This window comes from Ictalurus furcatus, chromosome 2, assembly GCF_023375685.1.
Source record: "Ictalurus furcatus strain D&B chromosome 2, Billie_1.0, whole genome shotgun sequence".
NCBI classification, from domain to species: domain Eukaryota; kingdom Metazoa; phylum Chordata; class Actinopteri; order Siluriformes; family Ictaluridae; genus Ictalurus; species Ictalurus furcatus.
In genome coordinates this window covers 23,859,959-23,880,756 of record NC_071256.1, presented here as the reverse complement: position 1 = coordinate 23,880,756, position 20,798 = coordinate 23,859,959, and the positions used below count along the sequence as shown (strand labels likewise).

General features: G+C 38.1%; 2 protein-coding genes across 2 annotated transcripts; one reads left to right on the top strand and one right to left on the bottom strand.

The window, feature by feature from the left end:
• Window positions 1–527: 527 nt before the first annotated feature.
• Window positions 528–2,027, top strand: rasd4 (rasd family member 4). Its single transcript, XM_053640281.1, has one exon. The coding sequence runs from the start codon at window positions 644–646 to the stop codon at window positions 1,268–1,270; it is 627 nt and encodes a 208-aa protein (XP_053496256.1). The 5' UTR covers window positions 528–643; the 3' UTR covers window positions 1,271–2,027.
• A 1,767-nt stretch (window positions 2,028–3,794) lies between these two features.
• On the bottom strand, window positions 3,795–19,684 carry LOC128625657 (phosphoribosyl pyrophosphate synthase-associated protein 1). The gene is made up of 10 exons (XM_053654205.1): window positions 19,272–19,684; window positions 17,547–17,599; window positions 17,319–17,385; window positions 16,542–16,714; window positions 15,589–15,704; window positions 15,436–15,491; window positions 13,820–13,965; window positions 7,878–7,948; window positions 7,104–7,250; window positions 3,795–4,950 (listed from the first exon to the last, which is right to left on the bottom strand). The coding sequence occupies exons 1-10, from the start codon at window positions 19,352–19,354 to the stop codon at window positions 4,792–4,794; spliced, it is 1,071 nt and encodes a 356-aa protein (XP_053510180.1). The 5' UTR covers window positions 19,355–19,684; the 3' UTR covers window positions 3,795–4,791.
• Between the last annotated feature and the right edge of the window lie 1,114 nt (window positions 19,685–20,798).

The window sequence follows — 20,798 nt, the reverse complement described above, 5'->3', positions numbered from 1 at the left end:
GTCTCTTATGTGCTCAATCATTATCTTATTCTCAAATGTATTCCAAGAAATTAATTAGTAATAATAAAAAAATCACTACCTAATAAACATTAGGGTAAAGTAAAAATCCCCAAATCCACAATAATCTGTCAAACAGAATATATCCATATTTATATAATCAGCAAAATGTAACTAATTGTTTTCTTAGAATTGTATATCATGGCACAGCCACTTCATTAAGTACAGAATTTGAAGCACCAAAACACATCTAGAGCTCATCACTCCTACCACTTCTGATTTGAGCATATTCATAACATTTCTCTTTTGCATACTTCTTTTCAATTGGTCCCAAAGTAAACGATAAGGACGGCTGCTGTTAAGCAATTGGCTGAGAGCTCAGGAGGAGCGCAGAACCGTGATTGAGAAAATCTATAAATAGAACACACAGACACCCACAGACACAGAAGCACCTGTCAGCTGTGTGCCATGCATTACTCCAGCACATCTCAGTGTGTGTTTAATTTAGCAGCAACTGCTAAACTGAATTTTATGAAGCGCGCTACAAGCTTCTAAACATTTCAACGTCAATTCGTTTGATGAGGTTCAAACTAAATTCTTACAGGAACTATCCAGCACATTAAGATACGAGCAGCACTCAGAAAGCATGTCTCTAGACGTAAAGCAAAAGAAAGAGGTACGTCTGGTGTTCATGGGAGCTGCCGGCGTGGGCAAAACAGCTCTGATCCAGCGCTTCTTGCAGGATCGGTTCGAACCAAAGCACCGGCGCACCGTGGAGGAGCTCCACAGCATGGAGTATGAGGTGGCTGGCATCAAGGTGACTGTGCACATCATGGATACGAGCGGCAGCTATTCGTTCCCAGCTATGCGCAAGCTCTCCATTCAGAATGGTGATGTCTTCGCCCTGGTCTACTCCGTGGATGACCCCGAGTCACTTGAAGCCGTCAAGAGTCTGCGCAAGGAGATCCTGGAGATCAAGGAGGACAAGTTCACACCAGTGGTGGTGGTGGGAAACAAAACAGACTGTAAGGGCGACAGAAGGGTAAATGCCGAAGATGTTGTTGCCACCATGGAGCTGGATTGGAACAATTGCTTCTTGGAAGCCTCAGCTAAAGACAATGACAACGTGCTAGAGGTGTTCAGAGAGCTGCTGCAGCAGGCCAATGTGCCAAGTCGCCTGAGCCCAGCACTGAGGCGTCGCAGAGAGACCTTCCCCAAGCACACAGGAGCACGGCCACCCATGAACAAGACCAACAGCTGCACTATGGCCTAAAGTTCATAGGACAAATGGGGAGGATCCACTGGAAACTCCTCACAACATTTGAACCCTTTCAAACACAGCATCATTGTTATTATCTCAGAACTGACAATGGACAAGGTGGAAACGGCTGATAAGAAGGGAAGGGGAGTTAAAGGACAAAACAGTCAACCCTCAAAATGTGAGGGAAATGCAGGAACTGCTCATTGTTTGAAAAGAACATGCCAAACTTCATAGCAAGTCTTTTCAAACATAAGTTGCACTGAACTTGTGAAGCTCTGCTGAAAGCTCAATGTCAAGTGTTAACCTGATGCAAGTGGACTCTGGTGGAGAAGCTTTTAAAAATATTCTGCAGAAAATTATAAACAGGTTGTGTGGACTGTAGTGTTAACATCAAATCTATTAAAATCCATTTTGTTTTGAAGGTTGCCTGTATAAAATGTGCATTGGTTTATAGACCATCATTGCAACAACGTACTGAAACATGTTCCTGGTTAAGTCTACATCTTCTAAATAATAATAATAATAATAATAATAATAATAATAATTAAATAAAGTAAAAATCCATGAATGTAATGAAACTCATGTAATTTTAATATTCTAGAGTTATGTTACACTTTTTTTTTATGTTTTGTTACTGCATGAAACATTTAATAAATATTTAAGTGATCAAATGTCTTACTGATGACTTAAAATCAATGAAACACCGCTGGAAAACACTTATACCATTACTGTATCTATAATTATGCAAGAGTTAATTATTTGATAGAGTGCGCACACACACACACACACACACACATATATATATATATATATATATATATATATATATATGAATGAATGATGGTAACATTATAATACAGTTTTAATATAATTTCCAAAGTATCATGCATCAATCAACATAACCAAATTAAAAGACTGTCTGAAATCATTCCAGTCACTAGGCAAATCACTTGGCAAATAGAACTTTCAGGACAAATTGCTGATTTCACATTTAAAAGCTTGCAATACATTACCAAAAAATTAATTCTATTATCATATTTATCTTATTAATACCAAGGAAAGAAAATGAGAAAATATTAGTCTTAACTGATACCAGAAATCTTGACCAGACTGAAAGCTGAAATCATTAGAGAAGTTATCATCTAGCAGTCTACTACCATCTAGTGGAGATTCGTCCTGCTTGCATCTCCTCAGCTCATGCTATGCATAAGGCTCTGATTGTTTACCCTAGTCAAAGCAGAAATAAAATGACAGGGAAGGTCATGGTTTGTTAACCAAATGCCAACTTTCTCTTCTCCTATTCATATGGGATGTTGGCTGGTTCCTGTTTCCCCTTATACAGAATGGCCTTTTGAATAAATGAATCTGCCAGTGGATTTTCTTTAAAAATTTTCTTTGCAAGGGGATTTTTGTCCAGACAAACCTAGACATTTCAAAAGTTTAATCATGTTCACTGCATTCAGACAGGTCAAGATGATAGATTTAGTACATCACTTCAATCGTTATTCATATACCAGTTTCCTTAGTAACAAGTCGAGATAGCACATACTTCTGCTTTCATGTGGTCACTAAAGCAGCACTATATCTTGTCGTTGTCTAGTCAGATTGAGACATACACACAGACTGAGAACACGGTCCACACTAAGTATAGTCATATATTACTCTTACACCTACTCTATACGGCACAGACACGCCTACTCTATACAGCACAGACACGCCTACTCTATATAGCGCATGCACACACACACACACACACACACACACACACACTTCCCCTTTCTGAAACAAGGTGTATTGTTCCCCTGAGCTAAAACAGGAAGTAATATTAATGTCGACACTCTACTTCCTCTTAAAAGTCTTGTTAAAACACACAGCTGCCTATCTAGTTCACCTGGGTCAGTTTGCATTTTGACATCCAGACTGCTTGAGCCTACCACGCACAGGTGAGTTGTAAACCTTGCCTGATGAGCAATAATCTGAAAAAGAGTGTTCACATTTTGTAACTCAATTTTTTCAATAGGTTTGAATGATTGTCAGAACTGTTGTAAAACCACTTCTTAACCCAATACATCTGACTTTGATAACATGTTGGATTGAACTGTGTCTTGAGGAAGAGTAGCAAGAGATTCATACTGCTGTTTTAGAATTGTTGTAAGGTAGCAAGTGACCTGCAGAACGTACACAAGCTGCTGTCTTTGCCCCTTGACTTGGTCTAAGCTCCTCAGTGTCCTCAGAGTTACCCTGAGGAGTTCTGAGCAAGTAAAGGGTCTGTGACTCTATCATATACTGAGATCCTATTATTGGCCAGTTGAAGAGTGTGAAGGAATTTTAAATGATACTATATGAGGAAAGTTATTGAGGTTGTACTGGAGACCAGATGAATGAGGAATGTGATCTATGAATCTATTCATGAGGACTAGGATTATTTTGAACTGCTATATGGTGATAATTCATTTGGGGTTGAGTACAGATCATATACTTCTATGTAAATGTGTTTATGATTCATATTTAGTTTAATAAAGACTCTGTGAAACACTAAAAATTCAACCATTATCTTTATTTACAAAAATATGGTTATAAATCAACTTCAGCTACATAACTTCACAAAACAAATTCATCCATTTTTGGATAGCTCGAATGCAGCCCAGAGGAGCTGGGGAAAACCAATAGATAAAGAAAATAATAACAAGGAACTAACTTTGAATATGGTTGCCAAAGCAACTGCTGTAACTCTCACTCACCACCTGCCTGAGTGGCACACAAAAGGAATGAGTTCTGAATAGGAAGTGGAAGTGACGGATGAGACGTTGCAAAGAACGCAGTGAAAAGTGAGTATAAAGAACTGAACTGTAGCAACATTGTGATCACGACAATATTAACTAATAACGCTGGTAAAGTCTGAAAACGGTTCTACCCCGCAAAATGCAAAGTATAGGGACACGACAGTGAGATGACACAGAAACCACATGGCTTGGATGCAAACACATGCACGATTGTTCCTTAAATTTTTGGAATTAAGACCTAACCACTCTTTAATAAACAAATCAGCATAATGCTTATCGATAAGCTCTATAGTTTTAGGTCATACTGTATTGGCTCGAGCACTAATGTTGGACAATTTTATTAAAGCGCTTTCTGAAATACTCACAAACGATACATTTACTGTACGCAAACCAATCTTGATCAAATGCCTTTATTTGGCAGATGACTTCAGCAAGTGACAGAACAACATTCAAGACTCTTGCATATGTATCAGTTACTGTTGCAGCCTTTTAGAGCTACATAGCTTACTGTAGTGCAGAAGTGTAAAAGAGACTGCCTTCATACTGTAACTGTCAGATCCTAAAATTTCAATCCTAATACATTTATCCTGGCCTCAAACAGTTTATTTCGTATATATTTAAATGAGCTAATATTACTGGTTTAAATAATAATTTTTAGAAAACCTGGCACTCCTAGCACATGCAGAAGAGGAGGAAGTACCTCTTCAATTCTTTGTAAAGACTTCCCTTCCACAGTGAGGTCAGTTAAACCTAATCATCTACAGTGATGTTGCGGAACAGGTAGGCCATGGATTCGCCATTGTGGATGCGGCGGATGGCCTCGGCCAGGATCATGCTCACATCCACTGTCTTGATCTTCGGGCACTGCAGCTTCTGCACCTCATGTGGGACGGTGTTTGTCACCACCACCTGTATAAAAGAAATAAATACAGGCCAGATTACACACCAGTTACAATACAACAGTAGTCCACAGAATTATCACCATCCTTCATGGAAAATAGCAGACTATAATAACCAAACAGTATAAGTGATATTTTCAGCTCAAGCACACAGCGACGTACAATTAATATATATATATATATATATATATATATATATATATATATATATATATATATATAAAAATGTATTCACATCCATGTAGCCCTTCTTTTTCAAGGGACCAAGAGTAATTTGACATTTGACTCAAAAGCGGTTTCATGGACAGGTGTGGGCTATTCCTTCCTTATTTCATCATCAATTAAGCAGGTAAAAGGTCTAGAGTTGATTCCAGTTGTGGCGTTCGCATTTGGAAGTTGTTGCTGTGAACCCACAGCATACGGTCAAAGGAGCTTTCAATGCAAGTGAAACAGACAATCCTCAGACGGCAAAAAAAAAAAAAAAAAAAAATATCCATCAGAGTTAGCAGGAACCTTAGGAGTGGCCAAATCAACAGTTTGGTACATTCTGAGGAGAGGGGGGGATAAATAAATAAATAAATAAATAAATAAATAAATAAAGCACTGTTGAGTTCTGCAACACAAAAAGGCCTAGACATCCATGGAAGACAACAGTAGTGGATGATCATAGGATCATTTCCATGTGAAGAACACTCTCCAGGAGGTAGGCATATAATTATCCAAGTCTACCATAAAGAGAAGACTTCACAAGAGCAAATACAGAGGGTTCACCACAAGGTGCAAACCATTCATAAGCCTCAAGAATAGAAAGGCCAGATTAGACAGAAAAACATCTTTCAAATAAATAAATAAATAAATAAATAAATAAATCTTTGGAGAGATGAAACTAAGATCAACCTGTACCAGAATGATGGGAAGAAAAAAGTATGGAGAAGGCTTGGAACGGCTCATGGTCCAAAGAATGGTCCATTCCATGGTCCACTAGTGTCTACTGATGAATTCTGAAGTGTATAGGAATATATTGTCTGCTCAGATTCAACCAAATTCAGTGAAGTTAATTGGACGTCGCTTCACTTTACAGATGGACAATGACCCAAAACATACTGCGAAAGCAACCTAGGCATTTTTTAAAGCAAAGAAGTGGAATATTCTACAATGGTCCAGAGACTGAAATGATCACTGCAAACTTTGATGATGTATTTCTTTACCCATTTCTGTGTTCATTTGAAAGTAAAACTATGTTTGGTTCACTGTCCTGCTGAAAGCTATCTATTGCCATGTTTGAAGCTCTTGGCAGAGGCAACTAGATTTCTATTATTTTACACAGCAGAATTTATGATACCATCAATTTTCACAAAGGCCAATGAACCACCAGCCCAAATCATGAAAAATCCAGCTCCATATTTTAAGGTGCTTTTCTTGTATGCAGCCAAACATGCTGATTACCAAAAAAAATTTGATTTTGGTGTGCACGCCCAACTAGTATTATTCTGGTCTCGTCTGACCACAACACGTCAAGTTTAATTCTAATGGTGCTTGGTTCAGGCGTTGCTCTTTGTGAGCTGCTTTCTGGAAGTCCTTCTTTCTTGCAATGTTTCCAAACAGCTGATTCTGTAAATTCTAAAACTGTGATCCAGGGCTATTTTGAAGATATTACGGGATTTCTACAAGACTGATATTTTACCTGTCTTTTGGAATCCTGAAACTGACAATACTGCTTAAAAAATGTTTTTCTTTACCTTTTCCATTTATCTACATTGTTAAATGTGGTTGTAATTTAGCTTAAAAACAACCATCAGCCTGTCTTCCTGTTTAGCTACATGTTTATTTAATAATAAATCATACAAAAAATAAGGCTGTGCTTTCAGGACCAAGGGAAAGAAAGCAATATAATGTGTATACAACCAGCATTGCTGCTGAGCCCAGAACAGCTTCCAAATGTTTTGAAAAAGGGCAAGTATAAAATAAACCCTTATGCAAATGCTCTCAATCAATTTCCATCTGCTGGTAGACCTTTTTTCTCTTACTGCTAGTCTCCAACATATCCATACACACACCGACATGACATAATATTTATAATTTGTTACTATATTTAGATTCACTTCACATGTAACCTGGTAATATGGGGCAAGTGAGCATAATGATAAAAAAAAGGAAAGTGACCTCGTCTATGGCAGACTCCTCAATGAGACGTGGAGCATCAGCTGACAGCAGGCCATGGGTGGCCATGATGTAGATCTTATAGGCTCCTCTCTCCTTCAGGATCTCTGCTGATGCCACAAAGTCTTCCACATCATCAATGATGTCATCCTAGATGAGGGTTTAAAATAAGCACGATACACATTTATACACACACGTTTATGTTTGTATATAGTTTTCAGTTTTATTAAGTACATCTTTAAAACGCTCAATAGGATAGAGATCTGTGGAATCTGCAGGCCAGGAATATATAAAAACGTATTTTTGTGTGGATTAACTATCAATTTGGTTTTTTGCAATGTTCAGATACACCATACAAGTTCCTCAATGAGCTTGTAACATGTGACAGGTGTATCTGCACTTTTCTCACTAAACCACTAATACTATTGTGGGTGAAACTCAGGAAGATAACTGTTTAGGAAACGGTAGTAGGTCAGGCCACAAATAACATGCCATACTTAGTCACTAGTCACTTGTTTTACACATTCAAACAATACAATGAACATTAAAGCTCAAAAAACTGATTTATACTACACAGCCCAGTCATGTGACATAACTTGCTGGAATGTATCATTTGTGTGAAGGCAGAAGTTGCAGCTAATAAACTGGCAACTCAGTGGTGTAGATTTTTAAAGCCTTCACCTCAGCGTTGGTCATGTAAAAAGATGAACAATATCCGACACTGAAATTAACTTTATTTTCAGTAGTGTAGCAAATACTCAGAAAGGTGTATCTTACAACAATGATGGCGATGCGTCCTCCAACATCTCCCACCACTGTAATGGGTGGTTTCTCCTTGGCCATCATTACTAGAAAAAGAAATTTCACCAAGTTCTTATTTTCATACAGAAAACAGGAGGTGGTGGAAAGGGATACCATCAAATGAAAAAGGCTTCCGAGTCAGTGTAGATTTGGTATGTTGGATTCAAGCATACTGTCATGTGACAAAATAAGTACTCCCCATGGAAGTTGTTTTTTTGTTGTTTTTTTTTTTGGACATATTTGGACAAGCAAATATTTGGTCCTCACTGAAACACTGCTTATTAATGAAGTTGATACACTATCAAATGACACAAACTGACATTTTGTAGTAAAGTAATTTTCACAATTTAAATTAACTAAAATTACAGATCAGTCACATGGAAAAAGTAAGAATACCCCTACCTTCAAATCCATAAAATTAAAATCAGGTGTTCAAGATTGGGTGCCAGTGATTAGAACCTGCTTAGGGAGTTCAGGTGGAACCTGTCTTTATTTAAACCGCTCTCATATCTTGTGTCTGGTGTTCCCTTTGCTAGTGAAGTGTGGTGTCATCATTCAAAAGGTATAAAGTATTCTATAAGGCCTTCAGAAAATTTTTTAAATACATCACTCCACTGTAAGGAAAATCATATACGGGACGGCTGTGGCTCAGGTGGTAGAGCAGTGGTTGTCCACTAATCGTAGGGTTGGTGGTTCGATTCCCGGCCCACATGACTCCACATACCGGAGTGTCCTTGGGCAAGACACTGAACCCCAAGTTATCACCTTGCATGGCAGCTCTGCTACCATTGGTGTGTGAGTGTATGGGTGAATGAGAGTGTAAAGCGCTTTGGATAAAAGCGCTATATAAGTGCAGACCATTTACTATATACAAATGGCACATGGAAGTGCATGTAAGAAAACCCTCAAACATATATACATCTACAAATATTGCATGGAGGAGTGGTCAAACATTTCAGCAATCTGATGTCAGAGACTGGTAGAAGTTTTGCATAATTGTCCACAAGATGATATTTCTGATAAAGGGGGCAATACTAGCTTCTGAGGCCAAGGGTGTACTGACTTTTTCCACAGAAGAATATCACATCTATTGATATTTCTGTTGAAAATGCTACATGCTATAAAATAAATGACTGAAAATGCTAATTTTCATTGCGGTTTTGTACATCAACTTTATTAATAGACACTTTTTCAAAGATGACCAAATGTTTTCTTGTCCAAATATGTCAAAAAGGCAACAATTTCCATCTTATTTTTTTCACATGACTGTATATAATATTCTAACATAACTAATCCATAAACATTCTTATACCACAGAGCTGCTGAACTCTTGAATCTGACTGGTCAGAAGGGATTAATTTTCTATAACAGCAAGATTCTGACAGTAGTGCCAGCTATAATTCAAGTGGTAGGTTTATACTAATTATGTCATTCTAGGAAGTAATTGTTTCTATCCTTGGGTTTCATGTGATGTTGCACTGTATAATTGTGGTATAATTGTATAATATCCAAATTCGGAACAGACTACATCAATGTTATTGTGTCTGTGCTTCAATGAGAAGATTAATTTTCATTTATACTAATAATCTTGACTACATACATCTTCAACAAGCACCAGGGCAGCAGATTCTGTCACATCGACTTTACCTCCCTATAATGAAAAAATTTATTTCTCCTCCTGCTGAAACACCCTAGGATCCTTTATGAACCCAGACATGAAGAGCCGGTAAGTTTGTGTGCTCAGAAATGCTTTAAGGTACAGTACTTTACAGTACTTTAGGGATGGAGTTGGGTATGAGAAACACATTTTGCCAGTTTAATTGTAATCAGCATTTTGAGAAGGTACATAAGAACACATTCTGTTTTAAGCAACCATTTATTCTCTTCCAAAGTAAGGGGAGTAACGTTCGTGTTGTGCAGTGAAGCCAGAAAGTCAGTCCCAAATATGGCGACTGCATATGTGACTATACGTGTACACTATATAATGTGAATACGGTATATCGATTGAAACACAAGGATAGTAACAGTTCATTCATAAGAACTTGTATGGAGGTTGCTCCACATGACCTAATAAAAAGGCTAATAATAAACAGATAAAAACGGTGAAGCTTTAAGGAGTCATTTAGTTAATATTTATGAACAGAGTCTTGGGAGTCAGCACTTTGTAACCATATCTGACATTTTCTGCCTCCACAAAGTCTTCAAAAACAGAGGACGTTGCGATTTCTGGTTTCTGGCTTTTTGTTTTATTAAAGTCAAGAAAGTTATTGCTATTATGTAAGTGATATGAGTACAGGAACTAACTCGTCTCATGGATGTCACAACATTAAATTTACCAATAAATGATGTGTCGCTGATTAATAAATAAATAAATAAATAAATACATACATACATACATACATACATACATGTAACTGCTATCAAACTGCTGTGGTATAAGAAGAATAAAACACTTTGGAATGTGTTGTTATTGTCAAATGATCAACTCCGCTTTGTGTTAACGCTGATAATTTTCCTATAACAGCATGCTCCGTCATGTTTTATTCCTTCTGTAATGATCCTTAAATGTCGTCTGAGTACCTATGCAAACCCTAGTTAGTTTGTAGTGCACTTTAATGGTTTTCTTTGATGGTTCCCATTTTACCCCACCTACAAATCTGGCTACATCAGTAACGGCAAACTCACTGCAGCACATGCCATGCAGAAATCAAAAATGATCATTGTTTTTTTTCTCCAACATATCCAATCATGAAAGATATTGTATCCAAGAGGCTTCTACACAAAAGTCTGTGCAGAGAGAGGTGATGGATACACCTAGGATTTGTTACTCAAAGCCAGCAAATCTGAGCAAATCTGGCTAGAACTACTGAAATTAAGGGGCTGGTCAATACTGCAGGGCTGTTCTCATTTGATATTCAAGTCTTCTCTCAGAGCAAAGGCACAGGAAGGCACAACCAACAAACACACTTGCACACCTGAATAAGGTTTAACACACAGGGGTAGACTGCAGGTTCAGAGCGGTTAAAAAAAAAAAAAGTTAAACATGCCATCAACACATGCCTTTCATCTAGCAAGTGAAGAACAGTCATTTACTGGAAGGTAATACAGTATATCAAGTTGCGAGTGAATTGTAAAATGCTCTAATTTTAACCCATGCAGCCATATTATTGTCATGTCTTCTAGGGAAAAAAAGATCAGAATCATTTTAGGCTTGTAATAATGTAAAAAGCTGTTACTTTTACTCAATCAGAAAAGCATACTCTGTTGAAGTATTGGAGATGCTTACAAATATTTCTAGAAATGCTTAGTTAATTCTCAGCCATTTTTTTTGTATCATCAGATAGGTTGTCTATTTATTTTCCGTAGTTCTTTTCCTCAAGGTCATGTGTTTCCAAGGCCTTGCAGAGGACTTGGTCCCAAGCAACTACAAAACAACTAGACTAAATATCTAATCTACAGAGTTCTCCACAAGCAGGCATGATGTGTTGATTAGCAACATTCAGGTCAGATCAAAACCAAACGCACGTATACGGTATATCTCGAGCATTAAATGGTTCAATTTGTTCGAAAGGATGATAATTACAAAATATTTTTAAATGGATCTGTTCATTTGAGGTTTCTCAATCCTGACAGGAAGCACTCTGAAATTTTTACACCTGTTTCTACTTACAGTACTCTGACATAACCGCAAAAATAAGATTTGTTCAAGTAGATTACACATAGACTCAAACTGTTAGATTTGTGATAACTAGGCAATGAGAAACGTTCTACTAAAACGATGCATGAAAAGAGATCTGATTAGGTAAGAAGCCTTTATCATCTTAATACAAGGATTGAAAATTTATTTAGCCTAGCTACACATCTAAGAAACACAGAATGCTTTTGGCTGCAGGTATTGAGAGGCCTCGATTACTGCATGCATGCATAGAGGAACCATTTCAGTGTGGTCACTGCTGTGATCAGAAGCAAAGAGAGTTAACCATCGTACTTGGAAGCTCTATGCCTGGGAACGGAGCTTGTTGCTTGCCTATTATCAACAAATAAACACCACATTAAATAATGTCCACACAGACAGCTCATAAATCACAGAAAGATGAGCGAGACTTCAAAAATCCTCAGAATCCACTCAAATATGAGCTAGGCTACTTTATCAGTACTAATGACTGCTATCAGTACCACTAATTCAGTTAATTGTAATGTTTTTATAATACATGTTTACTTTGTGTGACATCATAATACTCTCTTTTTTCTTCCCTTTTATAAATTTGTATATTAGATGGACTAGTGCAAAACATCTATGAAGCCACTGGAACATAACTGAAAATATATTTTGCTACAACATTTTGTGACTTTGAATACTTATAGTCATTACTGATCAATAATTGTGGTAATGCTATAACTACAACAATCTGCCATAACATTAAAAGCGCTGACAGGTGAAGTGAATAACATTGATTATCTTGTTACAATGGCACTTGTCAAGGGGTGGGATATATTAGGCAGAAAGTGAACAGTCATTTCTCGAAGTTGATGTGTTGGAAGCAGGAAAAATGGGCAAGCATAAGGATCTGAGTGACTTCGACAAGGGCCAAAGTCTGATGGCTAGACTACTGGGTCAGAGCATCTACGAAACAGCAGGTCTTATGATGTGTTCCCGGTATGCAGTGGGCTGTACTTATCACAAGTGGTCCAACGAAGGACAACCGGTGAACCGGCGAATGGGTCATGGGTGCCCAAGGCTCATTGATGTGCATGGGGAGTGAAGGCTAGCGCATCTGGTCCAATTCCATAGAAGAGCTACTGTAGCACAAATTGTTGAAAAAGGTGTCAGAGCACACAGTGCATCGCAGCTTGTTGCGTATGGGGCTTTGTAGCCACAGACCGGTCAGAGTACCCATGCTGACCCCTGTATACCACCGAAAGCTCCTACAATAGGCTTGTGAGCATCAGAACTGGACCATGGAGCAATGGAAGAAGTGGGCCTTGTCTGAAGAATCATGTTTTCTTTTACACCATGTGGACGGCTGGGTGTGTGCGTTTGGCACTATGAGAAGATGCCAAGCCAGAGGAGGCAGTATGATGCTCTGGACAATGTTCTGCTGGGAAACCTTGGGTCCTGGCATTCATATGGATGTTACTATGACACGTACCTAAACATTGTTGCAGACCAAGTACACCCCTTCATGGCAACAGTCAGAGCTGTTTTGGTGGCACAAGGGGGACCTACACAATATTCGGCAGATGATTTTAATGTTATGGCTGAGCAGTGTAGATTAAATCAGTATTTTATATTCTGATTTCTGTTCATGCATCATTACAGGTATATGGAAAAACTACACACTAAAAGAGACAATTCACCACTTACACTGTAAAGGTTACAGAGTATTTTAAATTCAGCTGAGCTTGAGATGGATAGAACAGATTACAAAAGACTAACGCTAGTAGAATAGAAGTCCCTCTGAGAATTGTCCAAGTCCACATGACACATACAACAAGCACAAATGAAACAAAATTAACTGTTAAGTAATCATAATTATACAAAACAAACAAAGTAGTAGTCCCAAAATACCTAGTGAACCAATTGTTTTGGACATTTCCAATCATCAAAAGGAATTAGAGGATTTGTGGTTTAAATTTAAATAATGCAAAGCATAAGAAATAAAACTGCATTGCATAGAGTGCTTCAGAAAGGCCATTAGTGCCGAGATGCAAGATTTTGACCTTATTACCACCACCCCATACTGCAGAGAAAGCATGTGTACCTAACTGAATCAATATCTAATAAAGCTACAGTATATTTGAGCTAAATTTCAGATCCTAAGCAGTGGCTCTACTAATAGTCTTTTTGGGAAAACCATCTATGCTAAGGCCTTGAATAATTCTGTTGCTCTGAGAGGATTTATACTGGTGGCTCTTACATGGAAGCTCAAGGCCTGGGTGGCCTGTAGTGTTGCGCACGCATGGAGGAGAGTGTCGTCCGTCTGCCATGTCTGATTCAGAACACTGAGCTTCCCCATGAATAACAGCCAGGCCCAGACGCAGCCGCTCCGCATATGACTGAGCCCTGTGATCAGCGCATACAGAAAGAATGGTCATTGCCAGAACTGCTATCAACTGCACATTCATTTCAAAGTCAAATGTTACATTTAAATATGCTTAAACTTAATCGGCTTTGACACATGCCTATACATAATGTGTACTAATGAAATGAATGTAAGAAGCAAAAGAAAGCCTAATGGCATTAGGTGGACAGTTCACTTTAAAAAGTTGCCCGGAGGATCTTTGGAGAAAACAAAAGCGCACAGTTTGCAAAGATAAATTTATTTAGGCCTACCACAGACGTAATTGACATATCCCCTAATCATCTCTACATGGCCTCGCCAATCTATGTTACAAGAGTCCAGTATTCAAGGGTGAAGTGGGAAAGTAACTAATGCTTTGGCTAACTGGATAGTTAAAAACAACTGAACTTGGAACACATTTTTTGTTGTTGATTTTTCATTTATATCAGTGCATATAAGAAATGATTACCTTCTAAGCTAATTTTAATGGCCTTGATAGTTTTCAAATTCAACTGTCACTTTAACATATAGGCCTGGGTTTTGTTATTATCTCTGTTAATGCATATAACAAATATGCCTTTCAAGCAGACAGTCAATTTTGAGGGCCTTGAGGTTTTATTAGAAATCTGTTGTTCACAGGAGAGAATCTGTATTCAAAGTTAACAAAAAAAGATGCTATTAAACAATAGTATTTTAATTTAAATATACTTCCTTTGTGTTGATTCTACATTAATTATGTGATTTCACATTAAAATATCCATTATTAAAACCTTCAGTCTTAAGAAGAAGAAAAAAATTATTAATCACAACAAATTATGTGATTATATAGTTCCTTTTTTTAAAAAAAAAAATAAAAAAAATCAGTTGACAGCCTTAATAGCAGGTAATGTAAGTAAACCTGTAAGGAAATTATTGTGGATCCTATTGGTACTCTAAACACATCTCAAAAAACACAAGTCCATGTGCAAACATACTTAAAAGGCACATGTGCTTAAGCACACACTCATTAAACTGTGTGTACTTAGTACTGGATGTCCAATGACACAGGCTAGACATTACAGCAAAACAACTGTAAAATTTACTTCAAGTTCGCCAAGTATGTTCATCTTAGTTAGCAATATAAACAAGACTGCACATGCTTAAGTATCCTTCAGGTTATGGAAGTGTGCACACAGGTATGGGGTAAAAAAAAAAAAAAAAAAAAAAAGAGGATGGGAATTAAAATAAATAAATAAATTTTTAAAAATCAGGAATTAAAACTCAACTATTATGCTACTCCCCAAAATAGCCTGACTGTGATGTCTGTAATATAAAATCTTTAACAAGGTTGTTTCAAGGGTGTGTAAAAAATAGCGTTGTTCCTTTATTATTAAAATCTAAGATATTCCAACAGAACATACGCATTACATATTACAAGTCTAAAAGCAAACAAACTGTACATTTACATGTTCAACTAGGGGCAGTAACAATACCTTTTTGCAGCAGATGGAGACTTTGCAACAATAATGGCATTTCTGTAATCAGGGATCTAAAAGAAAACACATTTGACATAAATTGACAAAATAGCCTCAGCAATTTAGGCACAATTTAGTCGATAAGAGGAATTTCACTAAACGGTAACTTACCTCTTCTTGAATATACTGTAGAAGGAACGGAGAAGCACGCAGGTTATCCACAGGGAAATTGAAGAAACCCTGGATCTCCTTCTGATGCAGGTCCATAGTGATGATGTGTGTCAAACCTGATTAGCAGACATTTATAATGATTAAAGATTTGTTGCAGGATGCAGCAAGGAAAATCTAAAGCAGTGAGAAATTAGTGCAAAATATAAATCTAGAAGAGAAAGATAACTACTAAATAAAACTTTATTATACACAGCAATAACAGAGTTGCAAGCTAGCACCCCGTATATTACTATTAAAATATATATATATATATTAATTGAACACCATAAGCCATTTTCCCCTTAGAACCGTAGCCTATTTGTAACATTGTTCTCCTTTACCTTTTTGTATTAGTATGCTTCTGTGCAAACTCTAACAATTTTATTATACTGTTTTATGATATGCAAAGAAGTGTTCAGCTCTTGACACTAATACTTTTTTTTTTTTAAATAGGTCTTGTTTATACCACAGAACTGAAATATCACACTTTCCCAAAGTTCAAATTTCTCATTGCAAAGCTGAAACAAAAATGTCACTTAATTTGAAGTTTACAGCCCTATATGGAGTATACCAGACTTTATGTCCTACGATATATAGTGCACTCCATATCATGCATAAATAAGGATGAAGGATTTGGGATTCGACCAAGCAACAAAGAAAAGTCAGAATAATTCTAGTGAGAAAAAATAACTATTTTGTAGCATAAATAAAAAGTGGGAAATAATATGACTAATAATAAGGACTTCACTGAACATTTTGTTGAATCCAAAACAGATTACTCACTTTCCCACAACAATTTAAATCATTTGTTATTTCTGGACAACTGAAACTGAGAAAGTGAAGCGTAAAAACAAAAGCAAACAAACTTCAGTGGGTTCTACAAGTCAAAATTGTAATCACAGGCTATTTGATACCTGCTTTGGCAAACATGGATGCCAACAGTTTGCACACTATGGATCCCCTCTTCCTCATCTTGCACTGTTTGCTATACGGAAAATAAGGGATGACTCCGATAATGTTTTTGGCGCAGGAGGTCTTGAGTGCATAGGCCATGACTAGCAGCTCCATGATCGCTGTGTTAACATCTCTGCAAAACACACAAACACACATATATACACAGATCAATCTAATTAAATTCCCAAAGAAGTTAAGCAGTATGGCAAAGTAATGGTAGTGAAATACTTCTAAATGCATAACTCATCATATTGAAGTTACACTTCTGCTTGTGTAAACAGCTTATAGTTTGTGCACGACATCAAACAGGGCAGTTAATCAGAAATGCCATTTGTAAAATGGTTAAATACCGCAGTTTAATATTTCAGAGATATCAACAGTTAATCTATTCATTAAATTATATATGCAAATGGTAAATGGCACACGTATATAGCGCTTTTATCCAAAGCACTTTACACTGTGTCTCACTCACCCATTCACCCACACACACACACCAATGGTAGCAGAGCTGCCATGCAAGGCGCTAACTTGCCATCGGGAGCAACTTGGGGTTCAGTGTCTTGCCCAAGGACACTTCGTCATGTGGAGTCATGTGCCCCGGGAATCAAATCGCCAACCCTACAATTAGTGGACAACCCGCTCTACCACCTGAGCCTCAGCCCCCCAGTGTCATTTCTTTGACAATTGTGTCTTACCCTCATGTGCATATTCTAACCCCATTGAAAGATGTGCCTTACTTGGGAATGGTTTGGATGATAAAGATTGTTTGGCCTCGAACAGACTCTTTGACATCAACTCTAGTCTCTGTAAAATAAAGAGAATTAATGAATTCTTGAAAGGAAAATGTAAATACCTCTAAAATACAGTTAGACTTAACAGACAGGCAATTTATAAGAATAAAAATAAAGTCTGATTAATTTCTAATTGCCAGAGTCATCATGCCAAATCGTGGGAGTCAATTTCACCTCTGTTCGCCTCCTGGTAAACAACAGACTTGCCCAACTCCACGCCAAGACGCCTAAAGAGTCAAAAAGAAATGAAGGAAAATTTTATTGTGTGTATACCGTTACAGAGTGGGAGGAAATATTGCACTTACAGAACCATGGAAAACAACGTGACCAGCATGGCTATAGGAAAGCTAGCTGTCACAACAGAGGACTCCATATTTTTTAATATTCTGTATGTGAATACTAAATTGGGCATATCAGAGTATTATTTAACTGTAGTCACAAGAGTTGCATGACTAGCATGGGTGGAGGAAAGCATGCTATCCACAAGCACATGTGCGCTGTGCCTGCACGTTATGAGAATTTTGCTCTTTCATCGCAGCATCATTTGTCACGCTGTGTCGCCAAAACATGCTCATTGTGGATTAGCTGCAAGTCCAAAAGCCATTTAACCGACAAAGAGCCAGAGTATGTTTTTTTGTTTGTTTGTTTTTTTAAATAATGTGGGGTTGGCATTTTAGGGGTTAGTTAAGTGCTCACGGAAGAGGTGGGTCTTCAACTGTTTTTTGAAAATAGTGACAGATTCTGCGGTCCGGATTGACGTTGGAAGTTCATTCCACCACTGAGGAACAGTTAGTTTGAAGGTTCTGGAAAGGGACCTTGAGCCACACTGAGTAGGTTACGTAAGCCTCAAGGAGCCTGTTGAGGTAGGGGAGTGCTGTTCCAGACAAGATCTTGTACGCGAGCATCACGGCCTTGAATTTGATGCGTGCAGCTACAGGAAGCCAGTGGAGAAAGATGAAGAGGGGTGCAAGATGGGTTCTTTTGGACTGGTTGAAGACGAGGTGTGCTGCTGTATTCAGAACCATTTGAAGGGGTTTGATAGTGCTGGCTGGGAGGCCTATGAGTATTATTCCCTGTAAGACATGTGTTGCAATGCATATTTTGGAATTAGCTGGAAGGGATCCACAGAGAACCACTACTGACACCCACTAACATCTACTACCATGTCAGTGACAATACTATATCATTGATGGTATATTTTGTGTGGTAACAGATGGGCCACAGCCAGTAATCTGTACACCTCCAAATTGATCTACATTGCAGGTTTACCTAATAAAACAGACCAATGAGTACACTTAACTTACAAGTTAGGTATGCCTAATAAAGTGGCCTCTGAGTGTGTATTACTCAGTGTATAATACTAGGCAGTCTGCTCTTTAAATTCCAGAAAGCTGTGCTGATGTTAGATTATTGATATATGCACTGATTGATATCTGACTAGTATTTGTATCTGCTCTTCGTCCTTATTTCCCAATGCCCTTATGCCATTACTTGACACGGATATTCAGTTTGGCTACAGTGTTGTTGAAACAAACAAACAAAAATAAAAACACTGAAACCTAGCTAAATGGTTAGCTGGCTAAAGGGTCACACTGAGGTGCTAAAGCAGTTAGCTTGTCCTATGAAATGATGAAGGGTTTAGCTGCACTCCTAGATTAAACCACACAGTTGACTAGCTGCCCACATTAGAAGGCAATGACCGTCTGTTTTAAACTAATGAGCTATTTAGTTAGTAATTCTACGTAGACCAGCTGCATAGCTGACAGATTATTAACTATTCATAACGACCTACTGTAGCTAGCTCACTAACAAGCTACTGTTAGTTTCGTCAGTGTTGTCCAGTAACCTACTCAGGCTGTGTACTAAGTAGGCGTGTGTGTGTAATAACAGGATACATACTCTGTAATCTTCTTCGCAAGCTCGGTGCATGCCGCAGTGGAGTTGGCAGAGAAAACGCGATAACCGCTTTTCGGCACGTTCATTCTGAGGAAACGCAAACGCCGTCTAACAGTTTAAACTTTGGACTGTGGAATTCCGTCAGGTTGGCAGAGTATACTTTTCTTCTTTTATTTTTATCTTTTCGTTTTACTTCTGAATGTGACGAAGCCGGTATCAGCGTGTCATTAAAACTTCAGAAAAACACCAGAAGACGACCGTTAAGCGACACAGCCATAAAATCACGATAGCTCTGCTCCAGTGTCCACATTCTGCGGTTTTGTGTTTCCAAACACCCAATCATTTATTTTTCTTCTCCTTTTTTTTCCACCCCAAGGCCTATGTTGCTACTAGAGACAAAAGTCTCCTCCACTGCCGCCGGGAGGTTTGGAGTAGTGATGTGTCGTTCATGAACGATTCACTCATTTTGAATGAATCTTTAATATGACTCCGGAACAGAGAGTTGTCTCAGAGAGTGATTTGTTCATTTTTGACCGCGCATGCGCAGTAACATTCCCATAGGTTCTGTACAGGAAACAGAAACGATTAGATCACCTCTCGAGTCGTTCGTTCTTCTGGTGACCGCCGCATAGGCTGAATGCAGCGGGGCTGTGACGTGATGAACGAACGATTTGTGTCACAGACGTGACAAATGTGAAGTGACAAAAGAAAGAGTAACACCGAACTAACAGACTGCATCGCCTGAAGACCTAAGCTATTAATTAAGAATTTCTGTTTCTCATAATTCGGCCTTGGCTGCATTAGCCTATAGTTTACTTTATAGTTTATTAAGTAGTATATGTGTTGGGGGAATTTAACGTAATATTTTAATTATATTCTGCTGAAATGAACGAAATGACTCGTAAAAAGATTCGTTCATTTTGCTGAACGAGATTCAAAGATCCGAGTCAGTAAAATGATCCGAACTTCCCATCACTAGTTTGGAGAACCTCATACAGCGAGCAGGACTGGACTCCGATTGGCTGTGCTCGAGTCGGCACCTCAGACCCTAGGCGCTGGTGCGTTTCATGTCGGAAAGCTCGAAATTACGAGTTGGACGCACATGAACGCCACTACAAAGTCGTAATTACGAGTGGGAAACTCGATATTTTCTTTGAGTTGGGGGCATGTCAGTAAGAAAAATGGTGGAATCAGTGGATGCTACGTGTCTGTAGTCGACGGTCAATCTATTGCCTGCTCAAAATACGTTAGGATTGTACAATTACGATATAATATGTAACGAATGTCGTTTAATCTTCTTCAGCAAAAAAACTAAACTTCCGAGTCTCGAGGTTTTTAATGGCAAAAAGAAATGAGACTTTTATTACAATAGTGACCAATGTCCAGTCGGTTTGCAAAGCGATTGTCCGACCCCATCTTAACACACTATTTTATACCCCTCCAGAACAGACTCTACAACCCATTCACTCTGTGATAAGATTTGCGGAGTACGAAGGAGGTCTTTTAGCAAAGTAACTCCCATGCATGCCC